The 22,392-nt window shown below is 36.0% G+C and overlaps 1 protein-coding gene across 1 annotated transcript in view; it reads left to right on the top strand.

Moving 5' to 3' along the window:
• The window catches only part of USH2A (usherin), a 587,033-nt gene that overhangs the window by 493,362 nt on the left and 71,279 nt on the right, over nt 1-22,392 (top strand). Inside the window, exons 56-60 of the mRNA XM_058169610.1 lie at nt 1,169-1,352; nt 2,870-3,027; nt 9,645-9,803; nt 11,637-11,799; nt 19,056-19,410. Of these exons, the coding sequence (XP_058025593.1) occupies nt 1,169-1,352; nt 2,870-3,027; nt 9,645-9,803; nt 11,637-11,799; nt 19,056-19,410 (1,019 nt within the window). The remainder of the gene's footprint in view (nt 1-1,168; nt 1,353-2,869; nt 3,028-9,644; nt 9,804-11,636; nt 11,800-19,055; nt 19,411-22,392) is intronic.

Genomic DNA, 22,392 nt, shown 5'->3' with positions numbered 1-22,392 from the left:
GGAGGGAGGGAGGGAGGAAGTTGTGGTAGAAGTGAACACACAGATGCAGACACTTAGAAATAAACCTTATTTATAGACCATTTAAAAGAGACAATTAAAAAGCTAAGAAGGAATAGAATAGAATTCTTTATTAGCCAAGTGTGATTGGACACACAAGGAATTTGTCTTGGTGCATATGCTCTCAGTGTACATAAAAGAAAAGATACATTCATCAAGAATCATAAGGTACAACACTTAATGATAGTCATAGGGAAACAATATCAATATAACAAACAACCAGAACAGCAACCAACAACCACATAAGTAGAGATTAGGGCAGGGGGGATCTCGAGAAGCTATATTTTTATATATTTATAAAATATATCTACTATATTTTTCCTAAAACAAGTAGAGGTTGGACGTATCTTGCAATGCATCACTGGCATAAGATGCATCTGTGGCACAAGACAAATTATCCTGGTGTAAACTGGTAACATTTTGTGTAGCTAAAGCTAAGTGAGATGCCTTGGCCTCAAAACCTCCTATCCTTTTTACGTTCATACTGTAGCAGATACTACAGCAGACTATTTTGATTTGGAAAGGTAAAATGTCTTTTAGTGATGGTTCAGAAAGATACAACTGCAAGCCTGTTAAATAGGATATCATATTTTGGTAACTTTTTACAGAATATGTATATATATGCTGCCCTGTACACTAAGATCCTCAAAATGTGATCTTATTTTGCCCCTTTTTTCTAAGGCATGCAAATGTTAAAAGTGGAAAAGGCTTATTCAGTTGTGATCCATGATTTTGAAATCTCTCCTAAGCAAATCATCTAATTATTACCTTGATGTTATTTAAAAGCTAATTAAACATTTATTTTTATTTTTTAAGGAATGATAAACTTTTGTATACTGATTGAATGATGATTAGTGAATTTTGTATTGCTATATAGGTCTTTTATATTGTGCACTTTGGTACTTTTGCTGTAGTTTAGTGTTACCTGAAGGAGGAGTATTTAATGGTTGAAGGTTAACTATAAGTGAAATGAATTTATTAAAAAATTAGTAATTCTAAAGATGAATCTGAAATGAGCTTAGTTTTTTTATGTGTTAACATATTTTAATACATTTATAAAACTAAATATATGCAAATAACATTATAAGCAATTTTGCTAATATAATTGCAGGGGTATGGTCACAGCCTCATCATATTACAGTAAGCTCTAACGTAGTGGAATTGTATTGGGATGAGCCAGAAAAAAAGAATGGAATTGTCATTCAATATAGATTATTTTGTAATGGAGAAGAGATTTTCAAAGATGGTGGAGAAAATCTGAATTTCACTCATTCTGCCATGCAACCAAATAACAGGTAAAATGTCACTTATTTGAGAAAGGATGTTGTTTAATTTTTTATAATATATATTGACATATCATACTTTAACCTACATTTGGACTCAGCCCAAGGGCTATGCAGAGATATAGATTTGATGGGCAAGGTATCATTTGGGATACACATGGGCAGGCATTTAGAATCCTTTGGGATCACCTTAAACAAAACATGTCATATCCAAGGATCACCTGCTGTACCTGCCACACAATCCCAGGAAAGGAGAACTGTTTTAGGAGCTTTCAGTTGAGGCTCCATGCATGCCTATGTGTGCTCCAAATCACATTAAGCCTTGAATGCACAGCTTAAATTGTTGACCCCAGCATGAATTTCTCATATAAATGAAAATTGTAATCAAAATGACACTGAATACAGTTCCCCATGAAGTTCACATAACGATACCTATGTGGATTGTGGAAAAGAAGTCTTACAGGTAAACTAATAATTAGCCCATTGGGCCTTCCAGAAGAGCTTTCACCTAGTCACAAACAGGTTAATCCAAGTCTAGAATTTCTAGAATTACATTTCAGCATTTGCGTTTATTGCCTTGATATGGAAGCGGGTTTCTGCTGGGATTTATTTTTATAGTCTAATTTATAGCCTGCAGGGTCAAAGTAGTTCTCTGTTCACATGTTAACCATAACTAATCCTGAGTTTCTAGATTAGCCAGGTCTGGCTAGCTATTTCCATCCATTGTAATTACCAATCAATCATATCTATCATATTGTATTTATATAATATTTTTATATTATATAATATTATGTATTCATATAATATTTTTAATTGAGCCATGCAAAATGTTCAGCCATACAGTCATACCACTGCTGCTGATTTTGTTTACAAATACGTTGTTTTGTTAATCCAGCTACAGCTACCATGAGTAGATAGGCCTTTGTTTCAGAAACCACATTTAAAAAAAAGAGTGCATGAAATAAAGGAAAGACAAATTGGTGGCACAGATTATGGAAGATTTTTTCCCCATCCTATACACCTAGGAAGTACAATTTAGTACAATTAGCTTGTTAGATATTGACTTGTAAGATTTGCATCCCATCTTTCATATAGGAGCATAAATGTCAGCATGCATAATGTTTCCTTTTCCAGTTATTTCTCTCTACAACAACCCTGTGAGATAGTTTGATCTGAGAGATAGTGAGTAAAGTCCCTCAGGCAGAATAACTGTTAAGCAGGTCTCCTTTATCCTTGTCCATCTTACACTACACATATGCATGATGGCCAAAGAATAAGCACTTATTTCAAGCACCTGCTCTTAATGCATAACTACAAAATAGATAGATTAGGGGTGTGAGAGAGAGAGAGAGAGAAAGAGAGAGAGAGAGAGGTGGGGAGAGGTGACATTCATATAAATGGTTGACATTACATTATGGTGAAATATGATAAATATAATGAATGCTAAAATAATTTAAAATATTTTTATATTCTCGGCTTTGTTTCTTCTTCTCCTTTCTCTTCCCTCGCACCTTCATGTGTATTTATAGATACGTTTACCAGCTAGAAGCCAGTACGTGGGGCGGTAGCAATATCAGTGAAAAATATATTGTCCAGACACCAGCAACAACACCGGAGGAGATTCACATACCATATAATATCACAGTAATTAATGCATATTCCATATTCGTAGCATGGGACATTCCTGGTAAGCATATGTATTAGTATTCAGAAGTTCATAGCTAACTTATGTATCTGTTTCAGTTATTTATTATTTCCTCTGCTTGGTTCCCATTATATAAAGAGGCAGACTTGGAAACTGTATTGATGCAATGGTTACATCCTAAGGCAGATATTAGGAAAAGTTATCAATTCCATATAACAGCAATAGACAACCACCTTTTGGATTTTTCTACTTTAGGTATCAAAATAATTTAAGTCATCGGTAACAGTTAATAAACTAATTAATGAAATAATTAAGCAATAAAATCAACTATACTCTGTTCAAATATTAAAAATGCCATATTATGGCTTTAATTAAAAGATGGGCATTGAGTTATACTAGTAGCTTTAGCTTCAGTCTATTTTAGTTTTAATTAACCAATTTATTAAAATTGATTTCAGGACAGGGTGAAACAGTCACTGATAACCATGCTTCTTTTTGTTTCCTGTTCTGTTGAATCAGAGGTAGGTTTCAGCAGGTTCTAACTAATTCTGGAGAACCGGTAGCAGAAATTTTGAGTAGTTCGGAGAACCAGTAGTAAAAATTCTGACTGGCCCAGTCCCCATCTATTCTATGCGTCCCAAGTCCCAGCTAATCAGGAGGAAATGGAGATTTTGCAGTAATCTTCCCCTGGATTGGGGAGGGAATGGAGATTTTGCAGTATCCTTCCCCTTCCATGCCCACCAAGCCACGCTCCCAGAACCGGTAGTAAAAAAATTTGAAACCCACCACTGTATTGAGTGCAATCTGTATTCAGTCATTATGACTACAAATTAAACACAGACCGACAAAAGTTCAGAAAGAAAGGTAAAATAAATCCTAGGTTCTTTGCAATGAGAAGTAGCATTGCAAGATGATGAAGATAGATAGGAGAGAGAAGGAGAGAGAGAGAGAGAGAGATGCTTATAAGTAATATTGTTATTTATTTTAAAAAGTAATGTTGATATATAACAAACTAGCTTGTTTATAATTTAGGATTTAAAAAATCTATTCACTTCTGTTATAAAAAATATTCAAATATATTGATACTTATATCGATAAATATAGCTAAAAACATAATAACCATTTTAATATTCAGTATTTATCCCAAATTATTTAAAATATTTACACCTTGCACAAAGGTAACTGGATGAAAAGATAATAAAAAAATATTAAATATAAAGTTACCAGGTAAACATTTACATGCATGCTTGGAATAGTAAATATTATTGTATGTCCATTGAATCAATTCTTAATAGATCTATAATATCCTGAGCTGTCAATCTTTTAGTTTTCAGAAGCACAGAATCCATTATAGAAATGCTATAATATATGAAAAAGATTAAAATCTTAAATTAAACTCATCCCCTCCACCCGTGCTGCCTAAAAGGATTTAAAAACCCAGGAGAAGGTGGATGAATTTGATTTATAATCTACAGCTGATTTCATTGGAAAGTGTCCTGTACTGTCTCTGTTTTGATAATCAGTTTCTGTGAAAGCTTTGAATATTCACTCTAAGAGTCCATTCTCTGTGCAGATCTGTACCTAGCTAAAGTGATATGTGGAATTTTTTGGTTGTTTACACCAAGAATTTTTAATTTAAAAAATAGGCGACCAGATATGTCCTGCAAACATCTGGATGATCTCAAGCTATATAGAATATGCTGGTACCATTTGCCAGACATCTGAATTAACACAATTGTTCTGACCCAGCTCCCCAAACATGACAAACCCTCTGACCTGAACTCAAAAGATTCCTTTATTAGGAATGCCGGCAGTCCCACAAAAAGTTTATCTCGTAGTTCCATCCGTCCGGAAGATGAATAATTGTCTGCCAAATATATTCATCTCTGCCCCCTGCCTTTTATCCCCAGAGCTAGGGTGGGGCCTCGTTAACAGTGGTGGCTCTTCTTTCCCCAGGATCGGCCCACGGTTTTCCACTGCTCTCCCCTTCTCTGCCTTCTGCACAGCCGCATGTCAGGCACTGGACCCAGCTGTTCCTCTTCTTCTTCATCAACCACCTCCAGGCCTGGGGGCTATTGAGTCTCCAGGATGGCCCAGGCTCCGCCTCTGTCTCTCTCTCTCTGCCAGCTACATTCTCTCTTCCCCCTCAGAGCTCTCAGGTTGCCCTGATGCTGGCCCCGACTCCCACATCTCCTCCTCTGATTTGGCTGCTGAAGGGGCCGGCAGCTGACAGGTCACAACAACCATCTTTATATGATAACCCTGGTCAAAAACGAAAGCTAAGTTCTTTTGGATCAGAATAAAAACCTCCCTCTGTTCTTTTCTTTCCCTTTTATCTGTTTGAATTTATATGTTTTAAAACTTAAAGATAAGAAATTATAGTAGATTCTCACAGTTTAGTGCACATTGCCATCCGGAAAGTGAATGTAAAATATCTGCTTCTAGGGATACGGGAACAGATAATTACAGTGAGCTGTCATCTTTTGTTTTCTTTTATGCATTTCCTGGGGTGCCTGACAAGGACACAGATGGGGGCACTATAGGATCCTGGTTTGATCCAAGATTTGTCTACACTTAGACACGTTAATAACATTTGAAACAGAAACTTGCCTATCACTTTAAAAGGACAGTTCTATTACCAGCATTTTTCTAAGGGAAGTGAAGAGAAAGACTGATAAGAAGCTCTTGCTTAGAAATTAATGTGCTGAGTAAGTACAGCATAGTTCATTCACACACCAAGAATTCAACCCTATCATTGACATGTGAAACAGCTGATAGCCATGTGTATTTGTAAAGCTTGTGTGGATTCCCTGGAACACTGAACAATGTTGTAAAAGAAGAAATTACTCATAATTATTCTTTTAGGTTAAAAGAAGAACTTATTCATAAGACCTTGTTCATAATTTCAATTTTGGTGTCAATTTCTCCCTGTCTAGCGTATCCACTTTCTTTGTCTGATGAAGTGTGTGATAAATATTGCATCTCCTACCAGATGTGATAGGTGAGGGCACTTGTCACCCATCCACAAATCTGGGAATCATTAGTTAAAATACAAAGATTTCTTCTTGTTGTTTTGCAAAATGATTTGTGTGCATGGATATATGTACATGTATTTTAGGTACCTGCTTTTTGCTATATTGATAATTTACTGAGTAATCTGATGGAGTTGGTTGAGAACCATAGTCTAGAGTAAAGGTAAAGGTTCCCCTCTCACATACATGATAGTTGTTGCCGACTCTAGGGGCGGTGCTCATCTCCATTTCAAAGCCAAAGAACCAGTGCTGTCGGAAGACATCTCCGTGGTCATGTGGCCGACATGATTCAATGCCAAAGGCGCATGGAACGCTGTTACCTTCCCACCAAAGGTGGTCCCTATTTTTTCTACTTGCATTTTTATGTGGCAGAAGAAGATTAGATTAGAACACGGAAAAAGATTAGAACATGGAAAAAAGGAAGAATACATCGAAAATCTATCTTCTTTAATCAGTAATTCCAAACAGTAATGCATCTTAAGGAATGATTAAGCTTGCTTCTTGTTGCTGATCATAAAGTGGATCAATTAGGCTTATTATCTGAAAAATTAAGTAGAAACATGTTTGATGAAGCAGGAAAGTTTTTACAAAGGTCCAATAACAAGATACAGAGATTTCTTAGATACAGAATGAAGATAAGTTGAAGATTTGTGGCGTGGTGTTGACCAAGAGATCAGTAACTGAAAACTTGTCAAAAAAGATGGCATAAAAAAGTCTTTTTACAAGAATCCTGACAATTAGATATGAGGCTTTGTTATATCTAAGACTACCCATGAAAAGCTAAATTGTAAAGGAAAGGCAACCCATAAAATTGGGACCTGAGAAAAAGCAGGTGGTGATAGGAGCAACTGAAATTAGTATAGCATTCATCCCTACATAATAAACACACCCTGCAGGAAGTATTCATGTCAGGTTGAATCTTATTTTCTTTAGAGTTTATTTTTTCCATGGATAATTCCTCTCTTATTCTTTTAATACTTTATATAGAAATGATATACGGTTTTTCTCTCTTTTGAAATCAATCTTTAAAATAAGGATTGGCAGTGATTCTCCCACTGAGATAGTCATCTTAACTGATATCATCTCCTAGAATAAAATTACTTTTTATTCATCAAATGTTAATGAGAGGCTAGTTGGTCACAGTATCCTTCTTCTATGAAAAGAAGCAACATTTTGGCATTTGATCTCCTTGTCTTCTTAATAAATTTAGATCGCATAAGGATCCATCCGTACACATCGAGTCTCCTTTTATTTTACTTAGGATGTTTCAATCGTAGTGGTATCCCTAAATGCCAAAGCTTTATAAATGTAATATTTTTTTAAAAAAAAACTCTTACCAAATTGGCAAGATTTAAAAGTAGTGGTTTCATTAGTTAAGGACTGGAAAGATGCTTGAACCTATTTCACTTAGGGTGATAATTAGGGTGATAATTAGGGTGATTGAGATGGGGAGACCCCAGTTCTACTTTACCCTCAGACACAGCGGTGATCTGAGTGATCTTTCAGTCCAGTCTACCTCAAAAGCTTATTATTGTCACAAGTATGTAGATTTGCTGATGATAGCACTTATACATTGGCTTATTTTAAAATGCATTAATAGCTGTTTCTGTGTGGTTGGCAAGATTGATAATACTATGATATCTTTCCATACTATCACCATATATTTCTTGAAAGGCCTGGCTTCTAATCCAAAACTAATCCCACATGAAAATTTAACCACAATATTGGATTTATTCCAGGATCTCACCACTTTTCTTTCAAAACTGTTTAATGCTATTCAGTTTATTTTTCACAGTAAGATTGTTTTGTTCATGGTTATTATACCAATCTGGCAAGCTAGAGAACTAAATGCATTACAGGTAGCTTCACCATACCTAGGAATATTACAGATAGATTCTTGTACCTAATACTGGTAGTGCTCTATGAGAAAATTGTCATGAAGCTTCCACCTCTAATAGTTTTTGATTTCCATCTTTACCAGCTATCCTTACCTTTTCCAACCTAAGACTCTGTTTGAATTTATCCTCAAACTTTAAGTACTAGAATAAGTTTTGAGGCTTTATAAAACTGCATCTTTTTCTTGTTGTAAGAGATTTTTCTTTGGTTATAATGAAGCAGAGAAATGGCCTTCCAGTATCTTCTCAACATTTCACCCAACAGACTTAAGAGGTCATCCTTTAATGTTACAGATTAAGTGAACTGCCAGCTCTTTGCCATTTGAACTTCTCTATAATAGCTCAGCTATCTCCTCTGCTTCACTAATTTCAGTACTTGGAGCACATAACACTGTTGCTTGAAAACCAAAATTAGAAACTGGGCAAGTGGGCAAGTTATTGTTAACCTTGATTAACTGCTTTTTTAATAAAATAAATGATAATCATTTATCAATCATTCTGCCTTCCTTCTCTATCTACATTTCCTGGTCTACTACTATATGCTTGCTCTATATTTGTACAAAAAAGTTGCCAGATTGAGTATACAGAATTTTAGTAGCAGTAAGAACCCAGTAAAAATTACACAATGTATTGCTAATGTAAAATGTATCTAGAAATCTCATTTGATTATGGTGGTTTGTTTTGTTTAAGAAAATAAATTTTTTATTTGAATATTTAGTATTAATTAAGTTACTTTAAGTAATTAATAAGGCAGTTAATATATTTTGGCTTTATGACAAGATAGATATACAATAATAAATCTTAATGAAACAAACATTTTCTTTTATATTAATCCAAAGCATGAAAACCCTTAAAGTGAAATTCTAAAAGAATTAAAGATTGAATCAGAAACACCACCATTTCAGGTTTAGTTGAGAAAGTATATTTCAAAATTAATAGCTTTTGTTACCCATTGACTTTACTAATGTCTCTAATCAAGAATCTTGAACATAACATTTAAAAGCAACTATTTTTCTTAAACATTTTCTTTCTAAGACATATTTGTTTTAAAATGAATACAGTACTGAACAATTCAAGATCCCCTTCCATTGACTTGTCCATTTTTCACTGTGCAAATACAAAGAATGGCAGGGGACACCATCGAGATGCTGTTTGTTTGTTTGTTTGTTTGTTTGACTTGTCCTGTTACAAAATTTGCACTTGCCATACAATGAAGTCATAAAAGAAAAAAAAGCAGAATAATTTTCTTTTTTAATTCATAAAGATAATCACAGTTTTCTGATTACATCTTAACTTCATAAATGTTAAATAACCTATCAGCATCTAGTTGTTGTAAATTATGAAAAAGAGTATTGCTGGGAATATTAACCAACTAAATCCTTGTTCTTTAGTGAACATGAAAATGCATTATGGCAGGTTGTCATTGTGCTCACGGTAACTTTGACACCAAATAACAAAACTGCCATTTGTACTTAGGGTAAATTAGTTCACTTTTGCTTTTACTGTTCCTTTCATTCTGACATAAATGTATGAACTCTGGAACTAACCAAGTCATGTGGTTTCCCCACTGAGTTTAGTCAATCTGCCCATTTCATTCCATACACTCATCAGAACATCAATGCTATAGTAGTTTCAAAATCACTGCTTTTATTTTAAAATATAGGAAGTTTTCTTCCAACCATTTCCAATTTCAATAACATTCTATGAACTTATTTTATTTATTTTATTACAGGATCATTTAAGAGCAATATACCTTTGGAGTACAATATATTACTAGATGCTGGCAGTACCTCCCCACTTGTAAAACCAGTTGGGCAACCCAAATTCATTGTTCTGGATGGACTTGATCCATGCACCCAATATGAGATAAGGATACAAGCCTGCCAGAATGGTAAGCTGTTAAGTAATTCCATTTTGTTATTGGAAGACAGTGCAATTTTGCAAAATATAGTCTGTTTAAATAACAGAATAACATCTTATTCCAAAATGTTTACCTAGTAAAAGCAAACCTAGGATTGAATCATTTATTTTACACATCTCCATATTGTGTCATGAATATTTCAATAGAAAATTTAAATAGTTCATATTTGGGAGAATGTCAGCCCTTTTTATGAAAAACATAAAACAAGGTGTTTTTTAGAATTGTTCTAGAAATACACAATGGAGAAAATCCATTCCCAATTAATGCTACATCAGTAATTTATATGTCCCTTTTATTATTCATAGGAAACAGAAGGATAACTCTCTCTTATTTAGAATTATAAGAAATGCATGAAACCTGATCTAATGGGTTTTGTTAACATGAGTACAGCATAATGGAATTCTTCAGGTGGTATTGAATATGAGACTGCCTTGGTCTCTGGCCTTCTGAGGCAAGTGGCATTCCTCCCTTGGAAAACAAACTAAATCTTTGGAAAATCATCATCAACATCAACATCAACATCATCATCTTGCCCCAAACCAAATTGTTTCAAAAATATCTTGCATGGTCTCTATTCTAAAAGAAGGAATATTGTAAATCATACATTGCCAAATAGATAGGACTTTAATAAGGACTGATAACTGAGCCGAGAACATGAGTTTGACAAATGTTAAAAGAAAACACAACTTTTGCCAAGATTTTTCAATTAGCTGAGTTTCAGAAAGCAAACCAGTAAACAAGTAGGAATGAGTATTGCTTCTTATTATTGCTTTCCCTTTGTTAAAGCAAAATGGAAAATGGTGATTTTGTGTCAGCTTACTATCTTACTTACCTATCTGTGTTATGAATGGACTTTGATATCAATTTATTTTATATGTTTGAATGGACTTTATGAGGAACTGGATCAACACACCATATAGGGCAGAAACTAAGAAAGCAAATTGGAACTCATGCATTCATTTATCTGTTCTTGCAACTGCCATTTCTAAGGAAACATTTTCAAGAAAAAGAATGGCAGTTTTTAGGCAATATTGTCTAGGCTCAGAAAGTAATCAGGATTAATTCTAGTTAGTATTTGGTTGGTAGACCTTCAGGAACCCCCAAAATTATAGACAAAAGTAGGAAATGAAAACAGTCCCAGAAGGAATGGTAAAAGTCTTCCACGCTGTTGCCAAGAAAACTGTGTGGGCATATCCAATTAAATTCAGCTTGAAGAACATTTTATTTCATTTACGTGAAACATTTACTTATGTGTGTGTGTAAAAGTCTAGATGTTGGCAGTACAATGAAAAACAACACATGACTTACTGAACACTGACAAACTGACTTACTGACAGTTTGTCAAGTTGAGTCTGAACAATATTGGGATGGAAAATTCTCTAGAATACCATAGCTCTAGGCTAACTGCCAAATAAAGAAAACCCCTCAGAAAACAATCACAACAAGCTGCATGGATCTGTCTATGAAGACATCAGGGGCTGAGCTTCATTTGGAAGATGCTATGAATGGTATACTTTCCTTTCCTTTCTTACTACCAAACTGTCTGATGAATAGTGTTAACTGCCCAGAGATGAGACAGATAATGTAGAAATTTAATAGATAAATAAAATAATTTTGTCTGGACTTTCTATTAGAAGTCTCAAGACCCTATATATTTAAATTTTTATTATCATGGTTACAATGATTTCAAAGAGACATATTTTCATTAAGAAATATTAGTTCTTGACTCTTTGACAATTAGAAGAGTACTTTGCATGCTTGAAAGGCAATATGATTCCAAAGGTCTGGTTTGTATTCTTCTAGCTGGCTGCGGAGTTGGTGAACGAGTATATGCAATCACTGCTGAAGCCTTTCCTGAAGATTTGAGTCCTCCTGTCATTTCAGCCATTGGACCAAAATATATAGACGTGAAATGGTTCCCTCCTAAAAAACCCAATGGGATAATTAGAAACTACTTTATTTACAGGTAGTTCTTGAAGTTTTGTATTTTTAAATATTAAATATTATAGATCTCACTATGTAGTGGATGCTTTCTGTGAAAGTGAGGGTTTTTTTCAAGATGGGTAGGCCTAAGCAGTATGCAAAACATCCAAATAAATGCCCCAGCGCTCCAGAAAGACACAGTGATTATGGAAGAAAGATTATATCATCATTGTTGTTATAAAAAGAGTATTTTAACATTACTGCTGTTTTGAGCCTTGACCATGAATTGCATTTTCAGGATAGCAAAAAGAACATTTAAAACAACTCTCAATGAGCCTTCCTGAATGCAGATGGGTCAAATAGCTTTTTCAAATATGTATCATGCTGGATGCAGAATCTGCATATGCATTAAAACTCTTCTGGCTTTCTTGTGCAATGTGATGCTTTTGTCAGCATTCATTATGATCAGATCTACTTTGGCGTTTTATCCACCAAGTTCAACAAACTTCAATTAGAAGAACAAGTCACTAGCATTGTGTACATGTTTCTGTGCTATTTTAAACTTGTACATGGCTTGTTTGCCCCGGACCTCTATGGGAGTTGTGGCAGTTAGCATTCTGTCTTCATTGATTAAGAAAATGTAATTGATAAGAATGTTCAATTGTTCAAAGAAGAAAAGCTGGTATGTTGCGGAAATTGTTTGGAAAAGGGGCAGTGACTCTGTAGAATCCAAAGCAGAGGTGGGTATCAGCAGGTTCTGACCAGTTCTAGGGAACTGGTAGCGGAAATTTTGATTAGTTCAGGGAACTGGTAATAAATATTCTGACTGGCCCCGCCCCCATCTATTCTCTGCCTCCCAAGTCCCAGCTGATTGGGAGGAAATGGGGATTTTGCAGTATCCTTCCTCTGGAGTGGAGAGGGAATGGAAATTTTACAGTATCCTTCCCCTGCCACGCCCACCAAGCCACGCCCACCAAGCCATGCTACGCCCACCAAGCCATGCCATGCCCACCAAGCCACACCCACAGAACTGGTAGTAAAAAAATTTGAAACCCATCACTGATCCAAAGTAATGAATGCAGATACATAGTAAGCTAAGAGAAAAGGGAGAGAAGGGGTAAAGAGCAGTTTGAAGAAAATAAATAGGAAGAACTAGACATTAGCCTGAAAATTATCATTGCTATGGAAACATGATAGACCCATGGACTAGAAGGAAGGAGTGACATAAAAAAAAAATGTTCATTAGGCTAGGCGATTACTGGCAATGACACTGGCTTAGCAAGGAAGACAGAATTCAGGCTTTTTAAAGTTGCGAGATCTTCATAGTGACAAAGGAACTTGGTCAAACTTGATTTGGCTGGCTCTGTCCTTTTTGTCAAGGAGCAATTGATCCTAAAAAAGCAGTTGATGTTAATATGTCTTTTTTTTTTACCAACTTGCTAGTAATTTGGCTGAAGGTTTCTAGTAGTTTCTAAAATGCTGCTCGATTTGGAATGTTTTCCCTTTTCTATGCTAATTGTATGACCCAATAAATTAAGACCCAATTTTGTATAAAAGAAAATAAAGTGTCTTTCATAATCTAAAACACGTTTTCATTCTGCTGATTTTGTAAACAACACTGGCGATTATAGCAGCAATTCCATAGCAGCCAGGGAAAGGGAAAGCAGGAAATATAATGCAGAAAGTGGAAAATATTGTAAATTGAATTTGACAGCATTTGATCGCATTTGATTATTCTAGTCACAGCCAAACAATGATATAAAGAGTAATATGAAACAGAATGTGTTACTGCCTAGCAGACTCGAAAGCAATAAACCTTCCTCCAATGTGACACAATCACTTCACAATCATAATTGTAGCCTGTTTGATACCTCGGAGTACAGCAGAAGGGCACTGACTGACACAGATACATTTTGTTTTTTATTTAAAGTGAAATGAAAATGGCGCACTGGGGCTCCAGATACAATCGTTATATTCACCTACATAGGCATGAATCACTTGGCAGTTATTTCAGCTGAAGTTTAAATGTGCTTAGACAACAACAATATCACATCTTTCTCAGATAGCTATGGGAAAAAAATCAGAAATATGTAAGGACAGAAATGGAATGTAAACACAGCACTTTTTTTCATGCAGTGTTCATACACAGCCTTAGAGACTGCTATAACAAAAACCCTTCAATATTTTTAGATGATGTTTTGCATGTAATTTCTGTTTCATCTTTTGCTGCCCTGCCTTATTGTTATTTATACATTAAACTAAATTTATTTAACCAGCAAGTGTGTAGGCAGCTTTTCATTAAAACTGAAGGATCTAAATTTGCAAGGGTTTCAGCTTCTATTCTAACCTTCATGATATCTCTCTCTCCTTACCTATCACAATTTTTTTTCCCAAAAGCCTAGAGTCCTAATTGGAATACAACTATGTGGGGGAATGGCAGTATTTATTATCCATTTATTTCTGAACCATAAACCTGTGTTTACCTGTGTGTATTTATGTGAGTGGTGCATATTTCCCTATGTAAAGCAAGCTTATACACAGAGACTTGATTACAGAATAAATACAAAACAAAGTCAATATAAAGATAACATCTAAAGGCATGTTATCATTAGGTTGACTTGATTTTATATTTAACGGTGGCTAGAAGGATATTTTATATTCAAAGTGGTTAGAAGAAGGTTTTTCCTTTTAGCAATATTTACTGTAGTTGTTCTATAGAGGGGAGAAATAGTCAGGCACTGAATGGTTAAAAAACGGGAATGGAGTTCAAGAGTTTCTCCAGACTGTAAAGAATAATGCAAAGCGTTAAGAGAGTTCTCTGATTATTAGAACCACTTTCTGTCCACACTTCGGGATGTCTCCATATATTAGTGTCAGCCATTTCTAACACACTTACCATTTTAATCAAAGTTACAGAGTATTTGCAAAGTGAGTGGATAGAAAAGTGCATTCTCCTCTCCTATTTACCATCTACATGTGACCACTGGGTAAATATATCCACTGCCATGGGAAGAGGTATAATCAATATGCTGATATTACCCAATTGTACAGATCTACCCCAGTGAATTATCAGGGAGGGGTTCCTCTCGAATGCAGCCCCTTCCCCATGGGGATCCACCTCCTCACTACATTTCATCGCATGCATGGAGTTTGCCAATTACACTCACCAAGCTTCTTTACTGACCTAAGGCTGAATGTGCAGGGGCCAAGGGAGAGTCTTTTATAATGAGCACGCAATTGTCACATGAAAAAAGCTATATGCATAACTATGCAAAAACCACAACATTAAACTTCACACACTGACTCAAAGAATGACATCTTCCATTTTAATTTTTTTTTTTAAAGCCCATCTATTTTCAGAATAAACACTTCAAATATACTGGCTATGTTACTGGCTGTGCAGGTTTACCATGGTAAAAATTAGAAATCCGACTACATATCTTAGGAGTAAGTGGCAAGGCAAGCAGAGGCAACTGACATTTCTTTAAAATGGCATCTTTCTCCTTTTATTGCGTGCTGTATTAGGAGAAAAACTTCCACTTAAATGAGCAGTTGAATTCTAAATACTCAGCCTTTTGAAATGATTAGAGATTGCTCAAACACTTCTGTTCGCAGTTTATTCATACAAGATATGCTGTCTTTTTAGCACTACAGATGGAACTATTTGCCTAAGCATAAGTTTCTTTCATTAAATATTCAGCAGTAATATGATCTAAACACGTTAACCAGGCTACATTGTTCAGCTTTTGCTTGTGGAAAAGCTCACAGTTGGTGACATTTTTGATATTTCAGTGCAGGGAAGCTGTTTCTTACAGATTCCCTATATTGCTAAACATTAATTTATAAATTCAGCAAACAGCTATTTTTTAAGTGAAATGCTGTTCAGTGAAAACAGAACTACTTAGCATTAAAAAGAGGCTTGTGGTACTTAAAATGATTTTTTCCCCATTTTTCTTCAATGACTGATTTTTATAATCAAAATAAAAAGACTTCTTGCATTAAAATGTATGCTAAATACACACATATATAGAATCAGCTCTCAGTGGCGAGCAGAAAAAACATGGGTTGTTGTTTTCTTTTTGTTGTTGTTTGAAGTTTTTCCCTTACATTTTCTAAATCATTATTCTAGTCCTCATCATGTAAATGAACTGAATTTAATGAAAATACCTTCAAAAGTCCAAGATCGTAGAACTCAAATCGTTACTCACTTTTACACTAGATCAGATAAACTTTGAGCTTCTTGTCTTAAACAACTATTTAATGACTTTGTATACACAGTAATTCAGCATTTTTATTCTTAATTAGAAAACCCCTAAAACAGATTATTAATGCATCTCAGTGTGCACATTGTATACTTGTCTCTTATATCTTATATCTCTTATATCTTCTAATTGCTGTTTATGTCCCACCACAAGCCTGTGTAAACGAGGCATTACGAACTCTAGCTGACCAAATCATGGAGGCTGAAGCCAAACACCCTGATTCACTGGCCATTGTTTTGGGAGATCTAAACAAGGCAAACTTAAGGAAAGAACTACCAAAATACTTTCAGCATGTCAATTGTCCCACCAGAGGCAAGAATACTCTAGACCACTGCTACACAACACTAAAAGATGCCTATCGGTCTTTACCACGTGCAGCTGTAGGACACTCTGATCATTGCATGATTCACCTTGTACCTGCTTACAGGCAAAGACTTAAAGCCATAAAACCAATAATTAAATCAGTGAAAACCTGGACGGAGGAATCAGAATTAAAGCTACAGGCATGTTTTGACTGCACTGATTGGAATATTTTTAAAGATACCTCTGCAGACCTGGATGAACTCACAGATACTGTAACATCATATGTCAGCTTCTGTGAAGACCTATGTACCTACAAGGAACTTGCGAATACACAGTAATAACAAACCTTGGTTTACACCTAAACTTAAGCAGCTACGACATTCCAAAGAGGAAGCCTACAGAAAAGGTGATAAAATGCTGTACAATCAGGCCAGAAATGCACTAACAAGGGAGATAAGAGCAGCAAAAGGAGGCTACTCTGAAAAGCTAAAGAATCAATTTTCAGCAAATGAACCAGCAAACATGTGGAAAACTCTTAAAAATATCACCGGCTATGGCAAACCTCCTTCCCAGGCTGAAGGTAATCAACAACTGGCAGATGACCTGAATGAGTTTTACTGCAGGTTTGAAAGGAAACTACAGCCACCTATCTCCACAACCCCATCTCAGACACACCAACAACAGCCAAGCCTCCTACAACTGACCCCATTTCATTGGGTTCACAACCCTAGTGATCACAGAAAAGGAAGTGCAGGACCTATTTCACAGACAAAAGCCAGGAAAAGCTCCAGGCCCAGACAAGATAACTCCTTCTTGCTTAAAAGTCTGTGCTGACCAATTGGCCCCATCTTCACCCATATTTTCAATAAATCACTAGAGATGTGCTATGTTCCTTCTTGCTTCAAACGCCTACCATCATCCCAGTGCCAAGAAGCCCACCATCAAGGAACTGAATGACTACAGACCAGTTGCTCTAACATCTGTAGTCATGAAAACCTTTGAAAGGCTAGTGCTTTCCTACCTGAAAACCATCACGAATCCGCTTTTAGACCCCTTGCAATTTGCATACCGAGGAAATAGATCAACAGATGATGCTGTTAATATGGCTCCGCACTACATCCTACCACATCTTGAGTCTCCAAAGACCTATGCAAGGGTCCTTTTGTAGACTTTAGTTCAGCATTCAATACCATCATTCCAGACATTCTTCTAACTAAGCTAAACCAGCTACAGGTACCGGAACAGACTTGTAAGTGGATCACAAGCTTCCTAACAAACAGGAAGCAGCAGGTGAAGCTAAGCAAGATCACATCAAATACCTGTACAATTAGCACAGGGGCCCCCCAAGGGTGTGTGCTCTCCCCACCTCTCTTCTCTCTGTATACCAATGGTGCATCTCCAATGATCCATTTATTAAGCTACTGAAGTTCGCAGATGACACAACAGTGATTGGTCTCATTCGAGACAATGACGAATCCGCATATAGACGAGAGGTCGAACGACTAGCCTTGTGGTGCAACCAAAACAATCTGGAACTGAACACACTCAAAACCGTAGAAATGGTGGTAGACTTTAGGAAAAACCCTTCCATACTTCCACCTCTCACAATACTTGACAACACAGTATCAACAGTAGAAACCTTCAAATTTCTGGGTTCTATCATATCGCAAGATCTCAAATGGACAGCTAACATCAAAACATCATTAAAAAGGACAACAAAGAATGTTGTTTCTGCGCCAACTCAGTAAGCTCAAACTGCCCAAGGAGCTGCTGATCCAATTCTACAGAGGAATTATTGAGTCTGTCATTTGCACCTCTATAACTGTCTGGTTCGGTTCTGCAACCCAACAAGAAAAACACAGACTTCAGAGGATAATTAGAACTGCAGAAAAATAATTGCTACCAACTTGCCTTCCATTGAGGACCTGTATACTGCACGAATCAAGAAGAGGCCGTGAAAATATTTGCAGATCCCACGCATCCTGGACATAAACTGTTTCAACTCCTACCCTCAAAACGACGCTATAGAGCACTGCACACCAGAACAACTAGACACAAGAACAGTTTTTCCCAAGGCCATCACTCTGCTAAACAAATAATTCCCTCAACACTGTCAGACTATTTACTGAATCTGCACTACTATTAATCGTTTCATAGTTCCCATCACCAATCTCTTTCCACTTATGACTGTATGACTATAACTTGTTGCTGGCAATCCTTATGATTTATATTGCTATATTGATCATCAATTGTGTTGTAAATGTTGTACCTTGATGAATGTATCTTTTCTTTTATGTACACTGAGAGCATATGCACCAAGACAAATTCCTTGTGTGTCCAATCACACTTGGCCAATAAAATTCTATTCTATTCTATTCTATTCTATTCTATATATTAAACTCTCATCTAAATGACACTCATGAATAAAACACCAAGATAATCAATGCTTCTGGTAACATTTCAAACATTTTTCCACGTTACTCTTAAAAGGACCCTGCAATGATCACTTCTTTCTTCTTTTCTTTTCTTTTTTTAATGAAAAGGAGAATTCAGAAAGAGGTCAATGTTTTGGACATGAGGAGCGCTTAGTGCAACCTAGTAGATCAGCATTAACATTTATCAGAGAAACTATACTAAATTGTGGTAGTTTTGAAATGTGTACTTCAGGATCCAGTTATCATATTTCAACTTGCCAATAACCATCAAATCTTCTTTTTTTGGGTCTGCCTTTCAGACGTCCTATGGAGGCTGAAGAAGAGACGCTTGTGTTCATCTGGTCTGAGGGCACTTTAGAATGTATTGATGCTACAGATGCTCTTCTGCCATTTACAGAGTACGAATACCGTGTCAAGGCTCAGAATTCCAAAGGTTCTGTGAATAGTTCATGGTCCTCAACACAGACCCTAGAAGCTCCACCATCAGGCATGAAAGCTCCCTCAGCACAAGCGATCAGCGCTCATTCTCTGTTCCTAAATTGGACCAGCCCAACTTATCCTAATGGTGTTATTTCTCAGTATCATGTTGTCTATCAAGAAAGACAGAATGACCCAACAATTAACACTCAGGATGTTACTACACTAACAATTCCAGTAAGTACTAGATTAACCAATCAATATGTGAAGCATCTTCGGATTCAGTTTAAGCATTCAGAAATACTGTGTCAATTTTTGATCCTCTCTTAGGATTTGTACATGTATTTCAAATGATCTGTTCATTTAAACGTATCTCAGCTGTTTAACTCTGAATTTCAGAAAATCATAGAATGTAAGTATGAGGGGAAAAATATAATTCTGATGTCAAAAGCAAACTTCCTTTGTTTCAAGCTGATGTAGGCATCAATTTAAAAGAGATATTTCTTTGGTATAGAAGAGGTGAAAGAACAATTCAGTAAAGATTTTGGTTCACCTGGTAATTTGATGCTTTTCATAAGCTTAATCAGTCACTATTGCTTGAGTACTAGCATACATTTCCCTATTTGTTGTGCACCAAATGTTTTGGACTACAGCTTTTGAAATGGTCCAGTGCAAGATATGCAGTAGCCCTATCCTTATTGCCTTTCACATCAAACTTTTTCCATTTTGAGAGGGAAGAGTTGACCAAAAACAGAAAAAAAGCAATATCTTTGAGCTGAACTTTTTTTTTTGTTTGTTTACATTTATATCCTGCCCTTCTCTGAAGACTCAGGGCGGCTTACAGTGTATAAGGCAATAGTCTCATTCTATTTGTATATTTTTACAAAGTCAACTTATTGCCCCCCCAACAATCTGGGTCCTCATTTTACCTACCTTATAAAGGATGGAAGGCTGAGTCAACCTTGGGCCGGGCTTGAACCTGCAGTAATTGCAGGCTGCTGTGTTCTAATAACAGGCTTCTAACAGCCTGAGCTATTACGGCCCTTGATTCCCAGTGACTGCAAACATAGAGTTATATTGGCAATAATGCATACATGGTTTACCATTGCTTTCATCAGTGATATTTTTAACCACCCTATCTAGTCAATTGTTTGGCATTGTTCAAATATGATCCTTTTAACCGGAGTATGTGTAGTATAGGTGATAATAGCTATCACATGGGTGGACAATCTTCCTGAGACAATAGGCGTACCTGATAAAACGACTTGAAGAAGTGGACTTGCCTTTTAAAAAAACCTGTGATGGTGATGAGGGAATGTTCTGTCCCAAATCACCCATCTTCCAGAAGGCAAATCAATAAGGCTGCTCTCCATTCAGCCGTTTCCCACCCTTTCTCAGGACATTTCCTACCTTCCCAGTTTTTTTTTTTATTGGCAAATAGACATGCTCCTAATTTCCTATATTAATTCTCCATTTGTGTTTTAGAAGAATTCCTACATGATCTATGAGGGTCTCAGAAGCATTTTGTAAATAGACGCTAGAGGCTAACCTTGGCTTTGCAGTATGTGATTCTCTTATACATTTCTTAATTGAGGAAAAGTGGTAAAGCACCCAAAAGAAACTTATCATTAAACATTATCATTACCAATGGGCCATCCCAGGGATAAGCATGTTTACTCAGAGGTAAATTCCACTAAATATAATTCTGGATTGGTACCTTAAGCTTTGAATGTCTAGAATGAAGAGAATCCTACCAAAAATCAGATATTTTTCAACCCTTGAAATATAATTTTATCTATGCACATTTACAGTGCATGCTGGTTTAAGCATGATAGTAAAATTAACATTAGCTTGACACCAATGATTTATGTTTGGTAATTAGGGAGATTTGCCTCATAACTCTTCAGAATCAGAAATAAATCAACTACTACAGAAAGAAAGAGCTTTTACATGATACTCATATACTGTAAGTTGCAAAGCTTAACAAACGCAGTAATCTGGAGCTGAATAGATATTATTACCTCAGAAGTGGAGCCTGTGACAATAATGTTGTGGCAGATCTTACATTTTATGTGCCACATTGATGAGAATGGAAAAGAACAGAATATTGATGGGCAGTAGGGAATAAAATAACAGAGAGGAGGCTCTTGGGTAAGGATTTTGACCAGTAGTAATTGGAAGTGCTTAATGTAGCTGACTGCAGTTTTGATAATACAGAATTGTATAAAAAGAGACATCATTTTCAGGGCAAGATAGTATATATATTAACTATTTTAATTAATAGAGTTCTCAATGCATCTCAGTTTTTACTTTTTTTTATATATATATATATCCTACATAGAATAGAATAGAATAGAATTTTATTGGCCAAGTGTGATTGGACACACAAGGAATTTGTCTTGGTGCATATGCTCTCAGTGTACATAAAAGAAAAGATACGTTCATCAAGGTACAACATTTACAACACAATTGATGATCAATATATCAATATAAATCATAAGGATTGCCAGCAACAAGTTATAGTCATACAGTCATAAGTGGAAAGAGATTGGTGATGGGAACTATGAAACGATTAATAGTAGTGCAGATTCAGTAAATAGTCTGACAGTGTTGAGGGAATTATTTGTTTAGCAGAGTGATGGCCTTCGAGGAAAAACTGTTCTTGTGTCTAGTTGTTCTGGTGTGCAGTGCTCTATAGCGTCGTTTTGAGGGTAGGAGTTGAAACAGTTTATGTCCAGGATGCGAGGGATCTGCAAATATTTTCACGGCTCACTTCTTGATTCGTGCAGTATACAGGTCCTCAATGGAAGGCAAGTTGGTAGCAATTATTTTTTCTGCAGTTCTAATTATCCTCTGAAGTCTGTGTTTTTCTTGTTGGGTTGCAGAACCGAACCAGACAGTTATAGAGGTGCAAATGACAGACTCAATAATTCCTCTGTATAACTGGATCAGCAGCTCCTTGGACAGTTTGAGCTTACTGAGTTGGCGCAGAAAGAACATTCTTTGTTGTCCTTTTTAATGATGTTTTGATGTTAGCTGTCCATTTCGGTTCTTGGGATATGATAGAACCCAGAAATTTGAAGGTTTCTACTGTTGATACTGTGTTGTCAAGTATTGTGAGAGGTGGAAGTATGGAAGGGTTTTTCCTAAAATCTACCACCATTTCTACGGTTTTGAGTGTGTTCAGTTCCAGATTGTTTTGGTTGCACCACAAGGCTA

The sequence above is a fragment of the Ahaetulla prasina genome, chromosome 1, assembly GCF_028640845.1.
Source record: "Ahaetulla prasina isolate Xishuangbanna chromosome 1, ASM2864084v1, whole genome shotgun sequence".
NCBI classification, from domain to species: domain Eukaryota; kingdom Metazoa; phylum Chordata; class Lepidosauria; order Squamata; family Colubridae; genus Ahaetulla; species Ahaetulla prasina.
This window is presented reverse-complemented; position numbering and strand designations above follow the sequence as displayed.